General features: G+C 45.9%; 1 protein-coding gene, 1 long non-coding RNA gene and 2 other non-coding genes across 7 annotated transcripts in view; 1 reads left to right on the top strand and 3 right to left on the bottom strand.

Moving 5' to 3' along the window:
- The window catches only part of LOC140698211 (uncharacterized), a 44,641-nt gene extending 41,934 nt beyond the window's left edge, over positions 1 to 2,707 (bottom strand). For 3 of the 4 annotated variants that reach the window (XR_012075847.1, XR_012075844.1, XR_012075845.1), the window contains exons 1-2: positions 2,549 to 2,707; positions 1,287 to 1,507 (exon numbers count right to left, since the gene is read on the bottom strand). This is a non-coding gene — a long non-coding RNA (uncharacterized lncRNA). Of the gene's footprint in view, positions 1 to 1,286; positions 1,508 to 1,995; positions 2,210 to 2,548 lie in introns of all 4 variants that reach the window. The other variant, XR_012075846.1, reaches the window with a different exon arrangement.
- On the bottom strand, positions 910 to 1,068 carry LOC140698572 (U1 spliceosomal RNA). The gene has a single exon (XR_012076375.1). It is a non-coding gene; the product is annotated as a U1 spliceosomal RNA (small nuclear RNA).
- Positions 2,708 to 2,823: 116 nt separating the features above from the next.
- On the top strand, positions 2,824 to 2,895 carry TRNAQ-CUG (transfer RNA glutamine (anticodon CUG)). Its single transcript has one exon. It is a non-coding gene; the product is annotated as a tRNA-Gln (tRNA).
- A 5,568-nt stretch (positions 2,896 to 8,463) lies between these two features.
- LOC116281856 (NBPF family member NBPF4-like) overlaps positions 8,464 to 25,097 on the bottom strand; it is a 29,545-nt gene continuing 12,911 nt past the window's right edge. Inside the window, exons 10-18 of the mRNA XM_072967865.1 lie at positions 24,765 to 24,816; positions 21,699 to 21,913; positions 19,179 to 19,230; positions 18,240 to 18,415; positions 17,143 to 17,194; positions 16,086 to 16,276; positions 13,614 to 13,841; positions 11,440 to 11,645; positions 8,464 to 9,819 (exon numbers count right to left, since the gene is read on the bottom strand). Of these exons, the coding sequence (XP_072823966.1) occupies positions 11,449 to 11,645; positions 13,614 to 13,841; positions 16,086 to 16,276; positions 17,143 to 17,194; positions 18,240 to 18,415; positions 19,179 to 19,230; positions 21,699 to 21,913; positions 24,765 to 24,816 (1,163 nt within the window). The 3' untranslated portion in view covers positions 8,464 to 9,819; positions 11,440 to 11,448. The remainder of the gene's footprint in view (positions 9,820 to 11,439; positions 11,646 to 13,613; positions 13,842 to 16,085; positions 16,277 to 17,142; positions 17,195 to 18,239; positions 18,416 to 19,178; positions 19,231 to 21,698; positions 21,914 to 24,764; positions 24,817 to 25,097) is intronic.

Raw genomic sequence — 25,097 nt, 5'->3', positions numbered from 1 at the left:
AAGCCAGATAACTCCTTGCCCAAAGGCTGAGGGGATGTTCCTTTGAGCTATGTAATGAAAACCCAGTCCTTCGTGACTAGATCTGCCTCTTTAAAAGCAAGTCAGGCTTGAGTATTTCTATTCTCCAAAAGGTCCTTCAAAATAAAGATGGACATAACTACAAAGCTGCCCAATGGAAAGCCCTGGCTTTCATGGGGTGTCTCTTAGGAAACATTGGTCCTAGGCTGAGTTATGTTACCAAGGGAGCCAGGGAGAAACAGTGCATCTTTCAAATCCATGCGCTACAACCCAGGCACTGATGGAGGGGCAAAGATTCCCAGAGTCTCTCTCAGGAACTTCACTGTGTTGTTCCAAAGAGAACCCAGAAAATACCACTCACAAGCTCTTTCTCCTCTCATTGGTAGAAAATGTTCCCATGTCTCACCATGCAAGGGACACAGTGCTGGATACTACTCTTTGTGAGTTGGGGCTATTGCCATGGACATTATAAAAGAGAAAAGAAATTAGGGAAAGCCAGGTAGGCTATCAGAAACACCTGTCCTGCCCTGGCTGGGAGAGGCAGTCATCTGACCACATAGGTCTCCCTGAGTTCAGGATCTCTGGTAGTGTTTCTGTAGTAAAGAAGTAAGCTGGTCCACTCTTCTTCCAGCAAAACATGGGGAGTGGAACTGACTGCCCTGAAATAAAGTGTTCTTGGTGTCCTAGCACCCTAATTCTCACAAACCTTGATGGTTGTCAATTCACAGTCTGGCACCTGAAAGGAATACAGCATTTTCTCCCCTACAGCAACTTGCAAGGGAAGCAGGAAAATCTACCCTCCGGGAAAATGGGTCTAGTAAATGCCCCCCGCCCCGAGTCTTCTGAAACTACACAATATGTTCAAACAGTCTGTTTTTAACCATTAATTCTCAGGGGAGAACTCAAACACAGTCCCCTACTACCACAAATTGGGCATGTGAGTCTCCCACATTTGGGGAAATCACAGGGTTCAGCACATCCACATTGCAAGGGATAAGCCTAGCTTTGGAAAACCAGCTTGGTGATCATGCTATCCACCTGCCCTTGTACCAGACTGATGCAAGATACTTAACAATAGAAGAAATTGTGTGAGGGAGAAGAGCACGAGAGAGGATTCTGTACTTTCTGCTCAATTTATCTGTAATCTAAAATTGTTCTAAAAAGTAACATCCTTCATTAAAAAAAAAATTGAAAGACTCAAGCTCAAATCAAAGTGTTGGTGGCATTCTGTAATTGCTGGTTAATACTGAGGGTTGAGGTGCACCAACCTGGAATCTGGTATGTTGGTGATTTCCATGCCCTTCCTTCAGCCTCCATCAGCATGGCAGGTCCTGTGGAATCCACAGGTCCCATCAGGTAGGTCAAGGTGTGGTTGGGGCTCCAGATGGTGAAGAGAGACCAGCGGTATCTGCTGAGACTTGGAGAATCCATCGCGCTGGGCGGAACTCCCTCAATACCCAGGACGACTGAGCTTCCACAGCCGCCGAACCTGCCACCACAGAGCAAAGCTACTGAGGACAAGAACTGAGAGCCACAGGAGGAGGTCGCTGCCTGAAGCATAAAAGCAGCTCAGGAGGGAGGCTTGGTAAATTGGGAGACCCAGAAACAGGAAAATGACTGGAAGTTAAGACTAGAACGTTCCGTGCTGGGCTGGAAGCACAGGTCTTCCAATTAGCAGTCATGGGCTCCTGCTGCGCTCAGAGCAGGATTATAACACCTTATGCTGTTGCCACGTGGAGGGAACCTGCTCCCCAAACACTCCCTCGTCGGCTGAAAGCTCATTCAGACCCACCTGCGATGGACACCCGGGTCTTGACTGGGGCATGTTGGGGCCCCGACACAAGCGAGCGGCACTTGACGCCACATCGCGGGGCCCAGGGCCGTGGCCGCCTGCTCCCCGCTGCCCCGGAGCCCCCTCACGTGACGACCCCGCCTCTCGGGCTGAAGTCCCTTAAGAGCCACCTTCCCTGCGCTCACCCGGCCCGCCGCACCCTCCGCGGAAAGGGAGGCTGTGAAAGGCTATCCAAACAGGCCGCTCTTGGAAACTCAAACTGGCAGCTCAAGCCCTTAAACGTCCCGAGCACAGAAACTTCTAGGGGTCCCCGGGAACCGCACGGAGCTCCCCACCCGGGATCGAGCGGCGCCTTCAGTCTTGGGGACGCGGGAGGCCGAGGAGGGGTGACCTGGAAAACTGAAGAGGAGAAAAGCGAGGGAGGAAACAGCCCAGAAGAAACACTGTCACCTGCTCCCCCCGACGCCCCACCCACCTCAGGGCGGGAGCGGCGAGCTTCTGGCGGGGCTCCGCGTAGGGGCCTCTGGGGTTCCAACACGACCCCCAACAGACAGAGGACTCTATCTCCTATAGAAGCGGCGGGGCTTGTACCCTTTCCACCTCGGGTCCCAGGGCAGGGCAATCCCAGGAAGCCCCAAGGCTGTTCTGAGGGTCCTCAGAGCTCCCAAGGCGGCGGGAGGAGATACAAGAGGAAAGGAACACTTTTTGTTTATTGTTTTTCCCTGGCGGGAGCCTTACCTCAGGGAATAAAACTCTAGAAATCCCGGCAGAGCAGGTGGATTTGGCGGAAGATTTAAAAGCCCTGCCTGTGGATCATCCCCGAGTGGATGCCGTCTCAGCCACGACGTCGAACCTACGGGAACGCGCCGACGGAAGGCGAGTGAGGCGCCTCCTGGCGTCGCGGAGGAAGCGGGCTCGGGGCGGGGCGAGCGAGCGCCGGGCAGGAGGCGGGTCCTGCGCCCGCGGGGCTGCGCGCCGCCTGGCTCAGCGGGGGAGGGGGCGGGCCGGCCTGCGGTTCCATGGTGTAATGGTGAGCACTCTGGACTCTGAATCCAGCGATCCGAGTTCGAGTCTCGGTGGAACCTTACTTTTAGGCCCGGCCCAACAGTGTTTTATCACGCAGCCCCAACTCCGCTGCTGCCGGAAAGCGAACTGGCGCCTCAGGTAAGCGCTGAGTGGACGTGCTGTCCCGCTCCCGCCTCCCCCTTTGTGCCGCTCTCGGTATACGAGCTCCCCGAGCCAGCGAGCCACTGCCTCCCACCGCCGCCTGAAAGCCGCGTCCCCCGCGTTTTGCCGCCTCCTCCTGAGAAGTAGGGGTGCCGGAAACGGGCTTTTCAGGGTGGCTGCATCCTGGCAGCGGGCAGGTGGGGGAACCCAGCCCGGGGTGTCCCCGCTGCACCCGCGCGACTGTGCCCGTCGCGGACATAGGAGGCCCCGGCCCGGCCACTAAGGGCGAAGAGACACAGCCAGTGCCACCCCCTCGTCGGGTCACCCTGGGTTTCAGGGGTAAAGGGCAGAGGCTGCGCCTTCTGAACACTGCACAGTGAGCTGCTACACACCACACGTCCTGTAACAGCGCCATCGTCCGTCCCTGTGAATAAATGGTCGGTGTGAGGGCTGTGATCTCGCGGATCCGCCACGAGGAGGCCTGTGTCTCAGTTTTCGGCTTCACGGTTGCAGACCTGAATTGGAAGTTCTGGGTTTCTTTCAGATGCCGTATTTCATTCCAAATTTTCATTGATTTCTTCTGGCTTATTCCGATTTTCTTCAGAATTTCTTAGTCCTACGTCCTCATTGGATATGAAAAGCTGCAGTTAAGCTAAAATTTAAAACTTCACTCCTGAAATCTCCTTTCATCCCAAGCCCAGCCAGAAAGAGAACAGGCCTTGGGTTTTAGAGTCTGTGGAGATCAGGGTTCCCTGACCCATCTCTCCCCGGGCATTTGAGACACTTGCAGATCTTATACTCAAGGGTAGACCATACTTGATCACACCTTCCTTGCTTAGATTTGAGTTGGAAACCACATTTCTTTTTTTCTTTTTTATGATTCCAAAAGTAAGTCAAATTTTGTTCTGTTTTTATAATTCACGTATAGTCAGTTTACAATGTTGTGTTGATTTCTGGTGTATAGCCTAAAGTTTCAGTCATACATATACACAGGTATATTCGTTTTCAAATTCTTTTTCATTATAGCTTAATATAAGATATGGAATATAGTTCCCTATAACTTATTTGCTTATTTTATATATAGTAGTTAATATTTGCAATTGCAAACTCCCAATTTATTCCTTCCAACCCCCACTGAATAAAATTGGAAGTATCACCCCTAGCCATTGAAAATGAGCCGGTGCACCCCTTTTGTGGAACTGCAATGTGGATAAGAACTATACCAAGAGACTAACACTAAAACACAGTAATTTATGTGTACCCAATGACAGTAACCAAACCAGAAACTGCTTTCCTCCATTGTGGCATTAGCAAAATCTTTGCTGTATCTTTAATCTTTTGTCCATATACTATGGGGAAATGCAATGAGGCTTTCTAGGATATTGTATTTCTACTACTGAAAGAGTCCTTAAAACAAAAAATGATTGCTTTCAGACACAGAAGTTTCAATATTAAGCCTGTAGTTCTGAATTTGAATTGTAATGTTGGTGACTGTAGGTGAATACATGAACACACACACTATGAATACATATTTCCTAGCTCTGTCCACTGGGAAGGCCTAAATAAACCAATTCCAATGAGTATCTCTGGGATATTCAGTTTGTTCTGTGAATGCTCTGTTTGACATAAAGACATCAGAGTCTTATAGAAAGGACTGAGTCCAGGTCAGGGGCAGTAAATATTTAAGATGAAACAGAAACAGTTTGTCCCAGTGACATCATGAAAGGTCTCAAAGACTATTAGAATCTTAGCAAAGGGACGCAGGGGTCAGGGTAAGTTCACCTTCACTGCTGAAAGAGTGGACAGTTGGACTATCAGGAAGGACTCTATAGCAATGCATTGAAAGACTTCAGTGTGATTGAAACCTTGATTTCATATGAGCACAGGAAAACAAAGAAAGAAAAAGCAAAGAAACTAATTGGTGACCACACACAATGTTGAGGAATTAGCTCATTAAGCTGCAGGCTGTCCCACTAAGTGTACAGTCTTTACGATTTTGGGGAAGTTTCTCGCTATACAAGTGTCCAGGTAAGTAACTCGTGATGATGGAATAGCACCATTTTGCTCCACACAATCAGTTAATGGATCAAAGGGCTGCTAATATCCTTAGAAGAATCAAAAAGGACATGTTATGCCTCCTGATCAGAGAGCACACACCCCTTTTGAGGTGATCTTGCCAACAGGTGAAACATGAACCTGGTAAGTCTCTATATCTCCCAGGACCATCACAGTGGCGACTAGACCCATGGGGCTACTGGATATTTAGAATATGGCTGGCAGGACTGAGGAACTGGATTTTAATTCTACTTAATTGGAATTCACTTAAATGTAAATTTTAAAACAGAGTATGTAAAAATTTTCCTACTCAATACAATTTTAATACTTTAGAATTACTGTTCTTTTAATATGCAGCAATAGATACTCAAGTATCTTATGTATAAGATTGTTTCTCAATTATGGTGTACTTCTTGGTTTTCAGTGTAGCTACTAGAAAAAGTTTAAATACATATGTGGCGTGTACCTTCTTTCTATTAGGACAATGCTGCTCTGGATGTATACCCAGGGCCTAAACTCACGCTGTGGGCTACTAGAGAAAAACACGGCTGTAATTTCAGTAAATAAATTGCAAACATAGGAGAGCAAGAGATCAAGGAACACAGCGGGAGCAGGAGCAGCAAGAGAGAGAGAAGGAAAGAAGGAGGGAGGGAGCGAGGACCTCAGGAGAAACGTATATGCAGGGACTTAACACATATCTTACTGATTACACTTTGTGGATTTGTTTTTGGAACCCCCAAAAAGAAACTAACTTAAAATCAACCATGGGAGCTTTGAACACTGTCTATTTTATGATATTCAAAAGTTTGAGTCCATTTACCAACAGCAGTAATACTATGATACAAATTTCAGAAAGAGTCCTCACTGAGGGGAACACAGTGCTGTAATTCCAGATGAAGTGTGAGGTCTGACATTTACTTCAATAATACAGGAAAAGGTAAGTAGGTGGGATTGTAGTGAAATAAGTTCCACCAGTACTTGATAATTGTGGAAGATGGCTTACAAAGATGGGGATGTTCTGTTCTTTCTAATTCTTTTATGTTGTATTTTTCTGTTATTTCTGCTGTTGTTGTTTGATGTCCTGTCAATTTTTGTGTCCTATTGAAATTCTGCATTTGAAATTGAATGATGAGAGATAACAAGTCCACCACGATGATGGGAGCTGAATGCCTCAACACCGATTTCAGAGGGCTAGGGATTAAGCTAGAGTCAATGACACCATGCAGAACACTTCCCCTGAAGAACCAGGGGCCACAGAACACTGGACTCCTGGTGGTTTGTATTTAGCCAGGGCTTGGGGCTACACAGCAGTAGAGGGAGCAGCCAAGACAGTACACACAGAGGGGAGGACAGCAGGGAGGGAATCCTAAGGAGGGAACGCAGGAAAAATTACCTACAAATGAGCAAGGGGACAAACTCACAGCATGCCTGAGACCTGGTGGACTACAGCTCTGACGACTGGGGAGTTGCCAGGAAGAGGTTGGGCAGTGCAGAGGACCAGAGGGTGACAGTCTTCAGGAGGCACAATTGTGGGGGCCACGGTGAGACCTAGATGAAGGTAATGTCCTTTGCATGCTTGTAGTGAAGAGAAAGAATGAAGCAACCAGTAGAAATTAAAGGTCCAACTGGAAGAAAATAGAATCTCAGAACCAGGAGACACACCATGCCTTTCCTCAAAAGCTTACATCTGCTACAGTAATTGCACAAGACAAAGAGATCTAGACAAAACAAACTGACTAAGCTGCTTAAATATTCATTAGATCCCACCTACAACTGCTGTGTCTCACACAGGTCAATCCTACTCTGGTGGAAATGAAAATCACAGAGCAGACATTTCTTCTAAGGTGACATTAGAGAAAAACAAAAATAGAGTTAGAGATTTCAGCTCATGAAAAGACTTCTCTCAAAATCAAACAAAAACAAGAAAAATATGAAACAGGAACTATTTCTAAAATAAATATTCTAAACTAAACCTATTTTAGATCCAGATACACACACACACACACACACACACACACACACACACTCAGACTCACACAGACAAGAAAGGGAACCCAGAACACAAACTAGACACGATAAGGAAACGAGAATTGGCAGTAATTAGGGAAAAACTGAAGTAAAGAAAAATCTCTGAAAAACAGGCTCAATGAAAATGTATAAAGAATCTTACATGCCTTCAATCATAGGGCACATTGAATTCAAAAATGAAAGCTTTGAACAGAAAGGAAATGGATCAAAGATACTGGGAAGGGGTCAGAGAGAAAGTCATAGATATCTGGGAGAAATAGACTGGCATGTTCAACTTTAACACCCATCCTATTAGGGCTGAAAGATTTGTTTTTTAAAGAAAAAAATTCCTGTGAAGCTCCAGACCTCCCTTGGCAACAAGTGGGACAAAATCAGATTACATTCCACGTCTCAACACAACCTACCGAGGAGGACAATGTTTTCTAAAAACTCAACGCAAGTCATTGTGGTCACGTTCTTCATATTCAGCCAAGCTGTCCATGTATCAAAGCAAGAGAAAATAAGTAGATAACACGTGAAAGTTAAGGAGCCCACATTTACACCATTAGAAATCCTGAAGGATGAACGCTACATGTCAAGAAGTGACCGAGGAAAGTCTGACTTTTGAACACCTGGTCACCACTGAATAGATATAATTATAGATTTAAGCTGGTGTCTCATGGGCAATGCTTTCGGGGCAGCCTGGTTGGGGCCTGGGACCTCTGCGACGAGGCCACTGACGCTCCTGGGGTGGGGCAGCCTCCTGGGCAGGTAGGGATCCCCAAAGTCCCCCATGGGCTCCTCCTCCAGCTCTTGTCCCTACCCTACTTTTTTCTGAAGTTAACACAAAATGGGGAGGGGGCGGGGACAAGGTGGGAAAAAATGGTATGTAAAGGGTATACATTGGACTAGGTTGACAGAATACTAGAATATTATAAGAAGTGGTAGGTAAAGACAGAAGGAAACAGAAAACTAGAATAATGTCCTTGATGGTCACACTGGTAAAAAGTTGAAGTTGAGAGATATCATTCAAAATTTCTACTTCAAATTGAAACAATGTGACAACATACTAAGGGACTGAGATGACAAATATTTTACAGCAGTGCTAAACACTAGCTATCTAGTTTTTCCTAAATACAAGACAAAACACACACACACACATATATGCACACACAAAATAACAGAGAGAAAAGAAACATTGAATGCAAACTGCTACAAATGGTACATATAGCTTAAAAGACGTGGGAGAGTTTAAGATATCAAAATGAAGAGGAGAAACAGGAATGTTTCTATCAATATATATCCATACCTACTAAATCAGGCAGGAGAATCATAGATTATAACACTGAATTGAAAAATACACAACTTCACAGTAAAACTCCAAAGAACTTTTTAATGAAATGCAAGGGGTACGGATTGTCTTTTCCACAGCACAATGCCAGCAGTACAAATAAACTGACTGATTTGGAAAAGTTCCGCTGTACAAACACAAATATGGTCATTGACACACATCAGGGATCCATCAGGGATGGTAAAAGAATGGTTTTTTGTTGGTTTGTTAGAGAATGAGAATCATAGAATAAAATATTTATACACTCTCGAAGAGCTACTCGTCAAATGACTGATTCTAGACAGAAAAACGGGTGTTCCAATGTACGGATCTCACTGGCTCCTCCCTCTATAGCCAAATGTTCAATGCTAAGATGACAAGAGTGGTGACAGGCAAAGTGGACATTCTTCATCTCCAGAGGGGCTGTGCTAGGAAGCACACAGTGTGCACTATGTGGTGCCCTTGGCAGAAGGCTAGGCCCGAGTTTAATCATGAGGAAGGGTCAGACAACTGCAGAATGTAGACTTCTGAGCCAGACAACTGACCTGTCCTCTGCAAACAAGTCAATGTCACCACCATTAAAGACAAACACAGTAAGGTGAGGAGAGGTTTTGGGCTCAAAAGAACTAAAGAAATATAGTAGCACAATCTCTTTAGTTCTTTGGAACCCAAAATAACTCTTCTCCTTTCTGTCATCCCGTTTGTGGAGGCATTGGCAGTTTGAAAAAGACAGGCCAGTTGTCCTGTTCAATGGTCTAGATTCTACAGTTGTCTGATAACTTCCTTGTGATGAAACTCGAGCGAAACCTGTTCAGCACGGACACTGCATGTTCAAAGCCGGCTGCACCGAGCACAGCCCATCTGGTGGCAGAGAAGGTCCAGGCTGACATGTTGCCTTCTTCCACCTGCTCCAGATGCCAGTGTGAACAGGATGGCAATTGAGAGGAGTGAGCATTACGGTCTCTCAAAGCTGAGTATCCATCAAAGCGCTGGTCTCCTTTTCAATGGGTAACGTTTGGAGACTGATGCCTGGGAGTTCTCCCATCAAATCAGTGTTTTGCAATAATAATCATGGGATGGGGCTGGTGGTTGTGATGATGATTCTCAGGAAAGGATCCCTGCAGTGTTCTGTGTGGACTTGAACTTGATTTCATGCCGTAGACTTTTTGCATCTAGTAGGAAAAATAAATTTGATGATGCGGTTTCTTCCAAATTGGAATATCTGTTCAGAGTAGCTAAAATACTGGGTAGCTGTGAAAGAGAGACAGCGGAGAGATAGAGAGACAGAGGAGAGATAGAGGGACAAGGAGAATGACAGAGGGATCAAATGTGGGTCTCTGTTGGGTTCTGTTGATGGCTGCGCCTGGGGGGATGACCACATGTTTGGAAGAGGCAAGAGCAGCCCGGGATCGTCTTGATAGGAGGAGCTGAAGGTCGAGCCCGAGGCTGGCTGAAGGGAAAAGTGAGATCCACACGTTAGAAGAAATCCCTCCTGAAACAAACGTGCAGACTGTGGTGCAGAATCTAGGGTCCCCTGTCCTCGCCCCACCAGTGTTTGGGGACACGCCACCTCACAGCTGCTGCAGAGTCTTAGCCAGATCCCCACCGCTGGCTCCTCAGCAACCAACTGACTTTTGATTGCCCTTGACCTGGACCGAAGTGCTGCCTTTCTCACATGTCCCAGGGAGGGATGGGCTGAGCATCCCTCATATACATTCAGAAACAGACTGCTGTCTGGAGCAGGGATCCTTGGGACACTCCTCTACTGCTTCCTGATATTCCACCAGATCCATAGTCCTTCCAATCCCTAGATGCATGTCAGCAGAGCTTTTCAAAATACTAATGCCCAAACCTCACCTCAGAACGTTAGAATCAGAATATCAAGGGGTTGGGTCAAGTCATTCATGTTAGATAGATCCAAGCTCACCCAGCGTTTCTTCATGATAGCAAGATTTAGAGCTACCCACTAGACCTACACTACTTCACACCTTTCTTTTTCCTTCGCTTCATTACTTCCACCATGAACTCCTGTCCCGCTGGCCATGAAGATTTTTTTTCACCTTCCTTCTCACAGTCTAGAGGAAATCACTTGCCTTCTCAAACGGCCTTGCCTGAGGCAATGATCTTCTTGTATCCTGTATACCTGAGTCTTCATAAATCTGCCCCAGGTTAATTCACTGGGATGCTCTCCTAGATTCCCTGGCGTCAGATGCCAACTCAGCCCATGTTTTTTCCTGGACTTTCACTGAACATGTAGTAAGAGTCATGTGAGTAAAAGGAAGAGAGGTCTGAAACCCTAGGCACGTCACGCTCTTTGTGTTCTGTCAACACATGGCCTGTGCCTCTGCTTTTGGCCAATGTCCCTTTAGGGTGCCATCTACTATCCTCCACCTAATGCCAGCTCCAGTGAGGCACTGGGAGCCCCATGGACATTAGCACAGAGCTGACCACCAGTGTCTGGCGAGAAACCTGACTCCAGGCCAGTCCAGCGCTCCTACCTATGACAGAGATTTATATTTGGTTCTTGTAACCAGGGTTCTCATTCCTCAGTTGTACCAATTTTATTCACGTGGAGACGTCGAGGAGTGAAGGTTGTCCTAGCTGTGTTCTGCAAAACCCAACCCATGTGCATGTGATTCATGACGTCAGTGATTCTGGAAGAGGCAGTGGAGTGGAGGGAGGAAGGGTAGGGAAAGGAAGGCAATGACACCAAGGGAGTGTGTGATTTCAGGCAAAGAACCCCGTGTTCAGGGCCCTAAATGATGCTCTTCTGATGAGGAGGACCGCGGGGCCGGGCTTCCCAGTAGCTACGAGTAGAGGTGAGAAGAAATACCAGGGCAGCAGCAGCAGCAGCAGGAACACAGCAGAGTTCACAGTACAAACAGAAAGTGGGGATGGAAGGGCCTGGCAGGGTGGCAACTCCCACGGAAAACCGAGGAAAGACCAGACGCAGGTAGGATCAACTCTTCAGTGAAGGAACAAGGAAGAGAAAAGAGAGTGGAGTCTGAGCTGTAATCTTAGATGAGGAGCAACAGGGAAGACGTACATGGAAGGGCCTAGATGTGATTACCTCTGTCCCCTAAGCTTGAAGTCCAGGGAATCTGCATGCAATTCTCCACTTGCTGCGCAGCACTTTTCTTCGCAGAATCTTCTGTTTCAGGACACTGGAGGCATTGCTGTTGCTAGAGACTTGACACTCATGTTGGCTGGCACTTGAGCCCTCACCCTCCACCTTGGGGGGGTTCTTCATTCCAATGGAAGCATCCAAATCCAGCTCTGAAGATAAAACCACAGAAAACAGGATCCACTGTTATACATGACCTTACAATGACTTACTCGTCTTCCAAGTGGAACATCAAGTAAGCAAAGTGTCCAGGAACAAAAGAGGCCATCTCAACGTCCCTGCCAGGTGAAGCCAGTGGAGACACCTTGGTAGTTTTCACTTTTGTTGATCGTCCCCAAACTATGTATTTCTGGTAAGATTGCCAAGAGGAAAACATCTTCACATTGCCAAAAGAATATTTGTTAAAGAAAAATAGAATTCATGAAAACAAAAATTTCCCAGTTAGAAAAGACAAAGGCAAGGAAATCAGGGCATTCAGAGGTTATACTGCTGGAAGGGAAGGGATTGTAGAAAGTAAACAAATTCAATGTTGAAACAAAACCTCAACATGCAAAGAACTGGGGAAGTCCCAAACGGGAAATTGTTACATATGTGTATCAGCATATGTTTCCCATATATATGTTCATACGCTATATATAATGTTTATACATACTCAAGCTAAATAAGGCATGGAAGATGTTTAAAAAACATACAACAACTCTCACAATTGTGTGTGTGTATAAAGGAAGAAATGGATATTGGAACTGAGATGTGCAATGCATCATTGTAACAGCCTCTGATGAGTTGACTTTGAAAAAGGAAAAAGAAACATATAAGAGGAATAAGAGAGGTAAGGTGGTAACATGAACTATTAGATCTGGGCGATTATGAGAATAAAGGGCATGAAGACTAGGCATTGCAGCAAAATCTGTTGTGATGCCTGGATTCATACTCGGGCCTCCGGGGAAAGTGAGCAGGAGAGAGAGCGACTGAGCCAGTGGGGCTGATTCCTGGCCAGGAATGTAGGAAGGCAAGGTCAAGAAAAAGAGAGACCAGAGGGAAGGGAACACAAAGAAATACCACTAGGGCTAATGGCACTTGTCATGGCCACACACCCCTAACATGCCCTGAGCCCTTCCCATGAGATCTTTGTAAGGTGGTCAGTGGTGCTCCTTCTTCTCTCACCTCCCCTCTCCTCATTTCTCAGATGAGGCCATTGCCTGACAGATGAGCACCAGGCGGGCCCAGTCTCTAATGGAGATACTGAGAGCAGTAGAGGGGAAAGATGAATACGTCTGAGATGACATGTACGTGAGGGTTTGAAAGCTCATTTACGAAAATCAGAGAAGAGTGGGATCATGGTAAGAAAACTGAGGACATGACCGTGGAGATGAGTGAAGAGGACAAATTAAATGGAGTATCAGAAAAGAACCTGAGGGGCTCACCTCATCTACAAAGGTGGTTCTTTCTTTTAAAGAAAGGGCTAAAAACAGAAAAACAACCGCCATGTGAAACAGCAGACTGAAGTGTACGGTCAGTCTTTACGTTGCTACATAACGTTAGAAACTCACTGTTACTGAGTGCACCTGACAGGGGAAAATTGGCTTGAGGATGGATGATGAGAAGAGAACACTGGCAAACGTGCCTTTCTGAGAAAGCGGGGGAAGACGGGGTCTAGAGAAAGTGTTGACCATCCAAAGTCCCGCATTTCAGCTGAGAGACTGCATTTGCACGCACTGTGTAAGTGTGAAATCTCCAGCAAGATACATGGGTAGAGAACACACAGTCACAGGTGCGCTGACGCAGGTTTTATCGAACCAGGGACTCTGGGAACTATGTTTCTGAACACTGAAAACAACCCTGGAAGGCAGATTTAACTTTCGGGAGGTCAGATAAGGGAAAAAAGAAGTGAATACCTCAGAAGATAAATAAGTTGCTTCAGTTAAAAAACCAGGCGTTTGCAAACCCAGGACCTGGGGCAGAGCCGGCCCTAAATCTAAGGCTCTTGCTCGCTACCCTCTGTTAGGGCATTGAGGATTTCGAGAGGACCTGAAAGGGGCATGGCAGAGGCCCCACTGTCTCCTCCACCCCCAGCCCTGGAACGACCAGCTCTTGGACTACAGCTTCCTTTTCTTTCTTACCTTGGAGGGGCGGCCATTGGTCTCCAAACTCAGTGTTGGCTGTGAAGCCCCACACGGTGGAGGAAAGGCCGAGCCTGGCGTTGCCGTCACCACAGTCAAACTGCTGGTCCCGCTGCAGCTGCAGGTGATGGGTCACCTGGGAGCTTGTCTGCAGTTGTGCTTGTGAAGCTTGCATCTCTGACCCTTGGAAACTCAAAGGCCCTTGGGGACGGTCCTCCCAGGAGTCACCTGAAAGGAGAGAACAGTTCAGTAGGGCCAATGCAACTTTCCCTTTGTCAGCCCCTCCCATGACACCCATTTCTGCCGTCGCTGCCTATCACGGAGACGACCCAGTCAGCCAGACAACAGAGGCACACGTCATGGACATGAAGGAGATTTCATTTTCACGGCTGTGCCTGGGGACGCTGAGATGGCAGGTGCCAGGCGGCAACATCGCTGAGATCAAAAATCACCCACTTGGGTCCAGAGGGTACTGGAAGGCAGATGAGGTCATGACTATGGGTCTGTTATTAGCGACCTTTCCTTGTAGCCTGGAGACAAGGTTCTGGACAGGCCTCAGGGAAGGGAGGACAAAGAATCGTTGATGTCTAAGTAGAATACAGAAGTAACAAGAGAAGTAGGGCCTAAAGGCTTCAAATTCCACTAGAAAAGGGACTTGGGAGACTATAGCACGGGGACCAAGTTATGAGAACTCTTCCCACTTCTAGAGCCTTCTCAACTCCCTTCCCCGTGTGTTTTGACTGGCCTTCCAGCCACCACACGGGGATCCGTCCTGTGGCTACATGTGTCCTGGGTGGGCTGGTGGATATTAGCACCTGTAAGTAGGGTAGCTGAGGTCTGAGTCCCTTACTGGAAGCTACAGAATCAGGATGTCTGGTTCTTCTGGGAGATGATACAGTGCACATTCCTTATATTACACCCCCCTGCAGGGGCACCAGGCACTGCTCCTCATCAAACATGTTTACATTCACCGTGAAATGAATCCGTATTCTCAGAAAGTGGGCTAACCAAAGAGCTCAAGTAGCTCATCCAGTCCAGGTCAGGCTCAGGTGGGCTCATGGCCCACGGGGCCTGCTCCCCATTGCTGTGGGGCTCCCCTCACAGGTCCGCCCTCAAGACCCGCCTGCTCAACAAGGTTTGTTTCAGTGCTTCTTAAACGTGTCTCTCCTGTGTCTGTTACCACGTCGTCTTCCAGAGGGCGCACTCTGTCTGAGTCTCATGGGTGATTGATCCAACGTCCTTCTAACTGCTTCCTCTGATTCTGTCTCTCCACACTATCAGCAGTCTCACCAGTCTAACTCAGCCTGTGGAAACTGGTACTCCCCACTCTCCCTACATGAACTCAAATCCTCACCTTGCCTGGACTGTCCTGCTACGTTCTGGCCCCTCTTTCTTCGGGAACATCACTTCCCAAATCCCCCTTGTTCAACTCCTCCCTGGATGTGAGCTGCCCCTCCTGACCCCAGCCCTGCACCAGGACCTTGTAGAGCTTCCTGGGCTTTTCCTAGAATCACTGCTCTCAGCCTCTTGTGCCCTTCTCTTTCCCTCCAGACAGTTTATTCATCATTAATCACTGGATTTCAGGATACTGAACAAGGTTAACTGATAATTCACATTGGTGTGAAGGGTAACATCTCTGAAATTAAAAACTTTATTATGTGAAACAATTTCAAGCCCAGTAAAACCATGTTCAAATGCTATTTTGAATCACATTCTAGCATTGATTTTAAATATCACTGCTTCATTTCCTCATTTCGTTTTCTCTCCCTTTTCCCAACAAATGGGTTTTATTAAACTATGCTTTGAAAATTCTTTCCATTTGCATGGGAAAAGGCAAAATATTTCATCAAACATCACAAGGAATCCCCAACAGGATTAGTTTGGAAAGTAGAGAAAAGCCTCCAAAAATTCTGAAGTTGTCTTTAAAGATCAAGTGTTTGTGCTGTGCCTACAGCATTTCTCCCTGATCAGGGCGGATGGGGCGAAAGAGCAGATCTCCTGTGGCCTCACTGCCAGTATCACAGCTGTACACACTGTTCACAGGCCATGATCAGAATCCACAAAGAGGAAGGATCCGAGGATAATTGATGTGTCCCATTCATTCACCTCAGCCCATTTGTGTGTGGGATTTTCACCTCTCCTGCCCATTCTGAATCATGGCCTGGCAGGGCTGGGCCACATCCCACACATCTCACTTCCCGTCTCCAGCCTCACTTGATTCCAACAGCCTGCAATGGTGAAGGTGGTCCAGGTGACAGAAGGCATCCTGAGACGTGGGGAAAGGAAAGTTCTCTTACTCACATGATGCCTTCTGCAAATTAGATCCAACAGCCTGATTCAAATCAACAGAAGTCTCAGGGCTTGTTTACAGAAATGACTGACATAATCTATAGAGGTTGTTGACTACAAAGACTAGAGAGGATACCTGGGGAACCATTAGGAGCTGTCTGGCCTGTCCAGGGGAGTACTCACCATCTACAGCAAGCGCTGAGAAGACTCCCTGTTGGTCCCATGGGAATGAGACACCTCTGTAAGGCCTACAGGAGTCTGACAGGTCATGGCCAACTGAACTAGTCAAATAACATTCATCCAGTGAATCCTGTGGGTCTTCATTCTCTTCTCCCACCGGCTGCTCACTAAGGAGCCTTGTGGAGTCAGGCGGACTGATGATTAAACAAAACGGATGAGTGATCACAGGGTCCTAGCTGGGTTTGATGGGAGCGTTAAGGGACTGGTGGCAGAAAACAAATGGAAATTCTCCACAAAGGGAGATATAACAATCGTCCTCCATCTGGGGCCAGAGTGTGCTTACAGTGGGAATAGGAGAGACAGCAGGAGGTGGTCCCAGCACTGACCAGAAAATGAGCTCCGGACGAAGGAGACAGAACTACCCCAGTCCACAACAGTGAGGACACACACACTCAGAAACTGCAAAGGAGGCTTGAAGCCTTGCACGGAGTTGGTTGAAATTGACATACAACAGCTGAGTGAACAAGACTCTGGCAGCATAATCCTGTGTCTCCAATGCCATTTCTCTACTACTGAGATGTGACATGAGTGTCCTTTTTCTAGGTATATTTCTTTTTAGGAAATACTTGTCAGTGTGGTAAGAACAAAGAAGCAGAGGCCAATATGCATCTTATGCTGCTTTGAATGAAAATAGAGATGAGGGGAGTCCAAGAAATCCTGGAACTAATAAGCAGCCCTGCAGCAACTGAAAGCAGTTACTCTCTTTGAGGGAGATTATCAAAGGGGCTTATAAAAGTACCACCGTCAAAACAGACAGCACTGTTACAGGGACACACTGTGGTTTTCTGAATGGAAGAATGAGGTATCTGCAGCAGTTTCTCATTTCTCTGGATCTGACCTCACCATATGTCAACATTAAATTAAGAGCCATGATTCGTTATTACGCTATAGAACAGAAATGGACACAACATTGTCAACTGACTAGACTCTGATATCAATCAATCAATCAATCATTAATTAGCATAAGGGAAACAAAAAACCCATGATTCTTCAGAATTACCTGGAACGTATGCAGTCTTGTCCTTTCTCTTCCTCAACAACAGTATGATTGTCTATGGATCAATTCAGACAGGGCAAGAAACATTAATCAGATCCCACTATACGTGTTAATACGGAGGTATCCAATACTATCGCAGGGAAAATGTATCACCAGAAGCACGGGAGGATAATGGAAGAAGAACATCCCAGGAGGCCTCCCGTGGCCTCCCGTGGAGTGCCTGGGTTTGCTTTCCTGATCACTGGGCGGTCTCTCCTCAGTCAGGTCGATCCTCACCACACTCACGTTTTCCAAGTCTGAGTCAAAAGTGAAATGTATCTTTTCCCCACAGATTCTGAGGAATAGCCCATCTGCATTCTAAAAAGAATACCGGGATATTCAGCCCTTCCCTCACTGTATGCTGGGTGGTTTAGCAGAATTTATACACTGAAAACAGACTACTGGTTGGAATCTACAAACCCTAGCATGAAAATGAGCTTTCTGCTAAAGAGAAACATCAACCCTCGATGGAGCGGGGAAATGCTGGCTTCAGCTGCACTCCATGGAAACATACATGCAAGGTGATGGTAGAGCTGCTTGTGTCCTGCTGTTCAGGTTGCTGCTCCACTAAGACAGTCAAGTTAGAGGAGACAGACACTGGGGATGACAGCAGTGACCCCAGGGAAACAACAAATCCAGAGATGTAGTTAAGGCTGTCAACATCTTTTGAAACGCATAGAAACTCAAGGGGTATTTTAGGGTATGAACATGAGAAGATTATAAGTAAGAAGAGACATTTGATGGGAATCAGGAAAAAAGGCACCTCAGTACAAAGGCACAGAGGTGAGTGACATTGACACCCTAGCTTTGGGTTCAGTGATCTACTTTGAGGCCCAAAGCATATGGTTGCCCTGGGATGAGGAAGAGAGCACAGCTCCCTTACCCACATGATGTCTGTGCTTAAAACTCAATTCTGGGACCTAAACCTTCTCAATATATCTCTATAGGGTGTGCCCACAGGGATGCCATAGCTCAGCACCGCCAGAGGTGTGAAGTACAAAAGACACAAAGTCCACCTGGCAGTCCAGTTGGAGGTTTATCATACTGATAAAAGTACTCACTGGTGACATCCCGAGCATAAGAGAGTTCCAATCCCTCGAATGAGTAGATGGCAGCGCTCCTAGAAGGCCAGAAGGAGTCTGACAGGTTTCGAAGAACTGAGTAAATCAAATAGGATTCCTCCACTGAGGGCAGTGGGATGTCATCCTCTACCACCTGCGGCAGCTCCGTGCTGAGCCTAGTGGGTAGGGAGACCAAAGATTACCATAATAGCAATCAGAAATCTAGACTCCTTTCTCCTTTCGATGGAATGTTTAATTGAGTGGTGAAGGAAGCCGAAGGCTGACCCAATAAGCAGGATAAAATATCTTTTCTGGTGGGACAGTGTGTGTTTCTTCAGAGGAGCAGGAGACAGAATTGACAGTGGGTGCTCAGGACCCTGGCCAAATAACAAGCTGATGAAGAAAGAGACTGATTCTCTCTATACCGTAGAATCATGACCCATAACATAGGGCCACGTAACATTGCCTTTCACCCTTTCATTTCGATTGCACTCAGTGCTACATGGAGAGAGAAAGTGCATATAGCTTTGGGGGCACCCTAGTGTCCCAGAAATCTCGTGCTACCAAGGCCTCTTTGTAAGATTATTGTGGCAGAATATAATTCTGTTACTGTCTATTTACACTCTTGCTATCAAACACATGCCAACATGCGAACACAAAACAGGCAGAAAGCAGATTTGCATCTCACTCTGTCAATCACACAGGAGAGAAAAAATGAGTGCATGAAAATCAGAGTATCAAAAAGAAAACCAAAGTAAGAAGTTAATTAGAAAAGGAAACCATGTAAGTAGCACAATGAAAGCAGAAAAGATTATAAAAAAGATAATTTCTGGTTGGCAAAGTGGACCATACAGTTGTATTCAGCACTTCCTGCTGACCCTGGATTAGGGGACTACAGAAGTCACATTTTATCAACAGGGTAAAAATATTCAAAATTACCTGGGGACGATTGGCTCTGCTCCTTTCACACCATCTTGATCATTTTGCTTTTCTGTAAATGAGTTCACAGAACAGTTACATTGGGCAAAACCCACTTCCCTATGATCAATACCATGCAAAACTTAGCACAGCAACATGCACGTATGCAATGTGGTAACGGGGTAGTGTGGGAGAAATATTCCGGGAGGCCCTAGACAGAACCTTAGAAGAAGGCACTTGGTATGCTTCTTGAGCCCCTGGACACGTCTCCTTAATATGACAGGATGTCCCCACACTATGTCCTGAGTCTAGGCAAACAGTAACCACATCCTTTTACCCACAGATCCTGAGGGACTGCCTAGCTATTTCTTAGAAGTTTGCACTAATATTCAGAATTTTTCCATCTGAAATGCTGTCTGTTACTGGGGTAGATACATTCTCCATTGACATTAGACTGATGAGCAGAATCTAAACACAAGTCAACACGGTCTTCAGTGCCCCCAAGAAAGGGTGGCCATTCATTTGGTTGCACGTTCCAGGACCCTGCCTTGCTTCAGAGAAACATACCAAAGATGATAGTGGTGCTTGTGTTCAGGTTTCTGAAGCCTCTGGATAAGATAAGACAAATGGAAGGAGATACTTTTGGGTTGACACAAACAATCAAAGAAGTGACATCTCCAAAGATATAAACTAGACTGCCAACACCCTAGGACAGGTCTAGAAACTCAAGGACACTGCTCAGGAACCAAAATTAGAGCATGAAACGCAAGATAAGAGAGTCATTCAAAATTAGGAGACCAGAAAGTTACTTCCTATGACACAACTGGAGAGCTCTATGGGAGTCTGGTAGGACCACCTTTGGTCTAGTGATTGGCCAGTGAGACAAACATGACTAGGAATCGAGTAATGTTCACTAACTCAGGGAATGTGTTATTTTAAAGGCAATTGTATGGAACAGAATCGAGAGCCCAGAAATAAACCCACAGAATTACAATCATGTCATCTTCTACAACGGAGGCAAGAATATACGATGGAGAAAAGACAGTCCCTTCAGCAAGCGGCGTTGGGAAAACTGGACAGGCACACATATATCAACGACGTGAGGACACTATAAACAAAAATAAAATCAAAATGGCTTAAACACTTAAATACAAGACAAGACACTATAAACCGCTGAGAAGAAATCATAGACAAATTATTCTTGAACATAAATCTTAGCAATGTTTTCCTGGGGCAGTCTACCCAGGCAAATGAGAAAAAGCAAAAATTAACAAATGGGACGTAATTAAACCTAGAAGCTTTTGCACAGCAAAGGGAACCAAAAGAAAAACAAAACAATAACCTACAAAATGGGAGAAAATAGTTGCAAATGATGCAACTGACAACGGTTGACTTTCCAGGGTATACAAACGTCACATACAGCTTAAAAACAACAACAACAGAAACCCAAAAAATCATATCCAAAAATGGACACAGGACCTAAAAAGGAATTCTTCAAGGAAGACATGCAAATGGCCAAGAGGTACATGAAAACATGTTGAATACCGCTAATTATCAGACAAATGCAAATCAAAACTGCAATTAAGGATCACCTCACATCAGTCAGAATGGCCTTTATGAAAAAGCTCACAAACCCTAAATGCTGGAAAGGGTGTGGAGAAAAGGGAACCCTCCTACAGTATTGGTGGACATGCAGTTTGGGGCAGCCATTACAGGAAAAGAGGATTGGAGATTCCTCAAAAACTAAAAACACACTTACCATATGATCCAGCAATTCCAATCCTGGGCATACATCCAGAGTGAAGTCTAATTGGAAAAGACACACGCACCCCAATGTTAATAGCAGCACCGTATACGATCGCCAAGACATGGAAACAACCTAAATGACCATCCACAGATACCTGGATAAAGAGTCTGTGGCATATTTGTACAATGGAATACTACTCAGCCGTACAAAAGAATAAAATAGGGCCATTTGCAGCAACATGGATGAATTTAGAGATGCTCGTTCAAGGGAAGTAAGCCACAAAGAGAGAGACAAGGACCACATGATATCACTCATGTACGGAATATAAACGAGAAACAAGAAGACACTAATGAAGTTACCTGCCTAACGGAAATAGACTCACAGACATACAAAACAAACTTATGGTTGCTGGAGAGAAAGGGGGTGAGAGAAGGGATAAACTGGGAGTTCCAGTTGTGCAAATATTAACTATTATATATAAAGGACGTTAAACAACAAATTTCTTCCGTATAGCACAGGGAATTCTATTCAATATCTTGTAGTAACCTACAATGGAAAAGAATATAAAAATGAATATATGTATGCATATGTATGACTGAAATATCATGCTGTAACCCAGAAACTGACACGTTGTACACTAAACATACTGCAAATAACCAAATGAATAAATAAAGAAACAAATGAAGGCAATAGTAGGGCCTGATTCGAAACACAATGTAAGCTTATAATGTATACATGTCAACAAATTCTCATAGACTAGACAAATCGTGTGGGGTAAAGACAATGCAGACTACCTGGGAGGTCACTTGGAATTTCATCCTCTTTAACATGGGGGCCACCACCGGCTCCCTCCAGGGTAGACATCACTTTCTGTTCATAAAATGCAAATTTTCCATCACTGTGAGTCTCACAGACGTCAGAACCTTCCTGATGAAGGGAAGGAGCCCAAACACCTTCATCCTGGGATTTGTGGAGCACTTCATCCTTCTCAAACTCCTGTAGGTCCGTGCTGTGCCAGGTGGGAAAGGAATGACAGAATATTTAACTAAGACGGTTAGACACCTAATCAGATCACCTGCTATGGAAGGAAAGCATAGGTAGTGGTCACAGAAAGCCAGAGGGAAGGCCCCTTAAAGAGGGAAGTGACTCTCCTATATGTGAGGCAGAGTGTGGCCGCCATGGCGTGGGAGAGGGAGAGAGGAGAGAGCAAGAGGCGCTCCGAGCCCTGGCCACACAACCAGCTGTTGAGGGAGGAAACGGACTCTCCCTGTGTGCTACAGGCATGACTCCCAGAACACACAGAGGACTAAATACTGGGTCCACTTTGCAGATATTGTGTTGAACTATATATGCAGTGCTCAAGTGAATACATCTTTTGAGAAAATATAGAATATAAATCAGCATTCAAGCAAAAATTCCTTACATTGTTATAGAATATGAATGTATTTTCTTCTCTTGCACTCAAATACTTATCCAGATGCTGACACCAAACAGCTACAAAACAGATGTGCATCTCACCCTGCTTTTATCCACAGAGAAGACAGCAGCTGACTACAGGGAACCCCAAGTTTGGCTCGTTGACCTGGCTTAAAGCACTGTACATGACTAAACTTGAGAGAGTCACAAATTTAAACACACACAACTGCCACAATGGAAAGAAACACCATTGCTCAAGTGCACGTTTGGCTGTCGAGTGAATGGATGAGACAGTCATATTCAGCACATTCTCTTTTCCCTGGATCTGACGTCTTCTGGTGTCAACATTCACAGTAACAGCCCAGTATTCTTAAGAATTACCTGGGGGTCATTGGCTCTTGTCCAGCTGCTTCGACACACTCATTCTGATTTTCTGGTAAGAAATTCAGAGACAGAAGGTCACCATAAACAAATCACACATCACACATACCAACTCAGTGAACACAGGTACCACAAGGACATTAATATTCTCAGTGCAACAACAGGAAAATTTTAGGAGAGACATTTCACAACACTTGAGTCTTATCAGAATTGGACAGGAATGATGAAACATGTTTCGCTCAAGTACTCTGGCTGATCTACTTGAGCGTTCTTCCAATACCACAACTTACGACTCTGTCTAGTAAAGAGTGTATTTTTCCAAAGGTCCAAGAAATCAGCTAAGATGTTTTCTTGAGTTTTATTTACAGTATTGGCTAATTCTGTCACATAATGCGGTTGCTGATGCTATGGAGGAATTTCTGCTTGAGACCAGATAAATTTTACAAACCTTGAAATCCATGGGAAAATCTGGTGCTACACAGAAACCATGGGCATTCAAGGCTGGAGAGACTGCCAGAGCCCAGCCTTACTTCATGGAAACATCCGAGCAAGGGACAGGAACACTTGGTTCTTTCCTGGGTTTTAACCAGCTACTTACCTAAGAGAAGCCAACATCAGGAAGATGAAGACTTGCACAGACATCAATGAAGCCAGAGACACCACATGACCTAACATATAGGCGAGGCTACCACTCTGTTTGCTCGGGCAAAGAAAGGCCAGGGACACTGTCCAAAAGGAACAGTTAGATCACTATAGGTTGGAAGACGCACTTCACACAAACGATGTCTGAGAGACACTTCCTCCGGATGTTCTGCCAAGGCAGGGGACACTTTGTCACCGCTGACTTGGGTCCCAGGGCCTGACTTTGGCTCCAGGGTCACAGATGCAAGAATTGGGCCTAGAAAGGGATCGATGCTTCCTGGCTCACATGATGTCTCTCTGCCATAATCCATCCTGTTTCTGGGCTAAAGCAATATGTGCCACTAGGGTCTACCTTCAGAGAAGACTTTCTTCAGACTACACGGTGTGTGGGGGAACAAAAATAGAAAGGCTACCTGGGAGGTCAGTTGGAATTTCACCCTCTGGAACATCGGAGCAATCACCAGCAACATCCGGAGCACGGCCAACTTTCTCTTCATCGAGTGCAAATTTGCCTTCACTGTCTAGCTGGGTGCGGTCAGATCCCTCTTGGAGAAGTGAAGGATTCAAAACACATTCATCCTGGGACTCCAGGAGCACCTCCTCCTTCTCAGGTGCCTCTAGCTCCGCGCTGTGCCAGGTGGGAAAGGGATGACAGAAAATTCAACTACGAGGATCGAACACCAAGCTCTCCTAGCTGGTTTGGAAAGAGGGGCATAGCGAGTGGGCACAGAAAGCCACCCAAAGAGGGAAATTAGTATCCTCCTATATGTCAAGCAGAGTGTGGCCACGATGGGGTGGGAGAGGGAGAGAGCAGCAGGTGCTCCGAACCCTGGCCATGCAACCAGCTGTTGAAGGAGCACTTGGACTCGCCGTGTGTGCTGTTACAGGCATGACTCCCAGGAAACAGAGAGGACTATGACCCTGGCTCCTGCTTTCAGCATACATTGTGTTGAGCTATACATGTGGTGCCCAAGAAAACAGGGCTTTTTTAGGAATTGCACACATCTAACTCCTAACTTGAAGGAGTGTACTCTCAACATTTTGAGATACTTTTGAATCTTTTTGTCTGTTTTCTTCACTTGCAGTCAAATGCTTATCGACATGCTGATGCCAAACAGGCACAAAACACATGTGAATCTCACCCTGCCTTTATCCACACAGGGGAGGACTCCTGACAGCTGAGACCCCCAAGTTTGGCTAGTTCACCTTGGTCAAATCACTGCACATGACTAAATTGGAGAGAGTCACAAATTCAAACACACACATCTAGCACAATGGAAAGAAACAACATTTTTAAAGTGCATATGGGGCTGTTGAGTGAATGGGTCAAAAAGGTATACTCAGCACATTATCTTTTCCCTGCATCTGAGGTCTTCTGGTGTCAAGATTGGCATCAACAGCCCAGAAATCCTCAGAATTACCTGGGGGTCGTTGGCTCTTGTCCAGCTGCTTCGTCACGGTCATTCTGATTGTCTGGGAAGAAATTCAGAGACAGCAGGTCACGATGAACTAATCACACCTCACGCATGCCAACACACTGCACGCAGGTAGCACAAGGACATTAATATTCTCAGTGCAACAACAGAATATTTTAGGAGAGGTATTTCAGGACACTTAAGTCTTAGGAGATTTACACAGGACTTCTGCCAAATGCTTGGGGGACATTCTCTGGCTGATCTGGGTGAGCTTTTTCCCACTATCCCATCTTCTGAGACTGTAGATTTCATAGAATATTTTCCTTCAAGTTCCTAGAA

Source organism: Vicugna pacos, chromosome 9 (genome assembly GCF_048564905.1).
Source record: "Vicugna pacos chromosome 9, VicPac4, whole genome shotgun sequence".
Classification (NCBI taxonomy): Eukaryota; Metazoa; Chordata; class Mammalia; order Artiodactyla; family Camelidae; genus Vicugna; species Vicugna pacos.
This window is presented reverse-complemented; position numbering and strand designations above follow the sequence as displayed.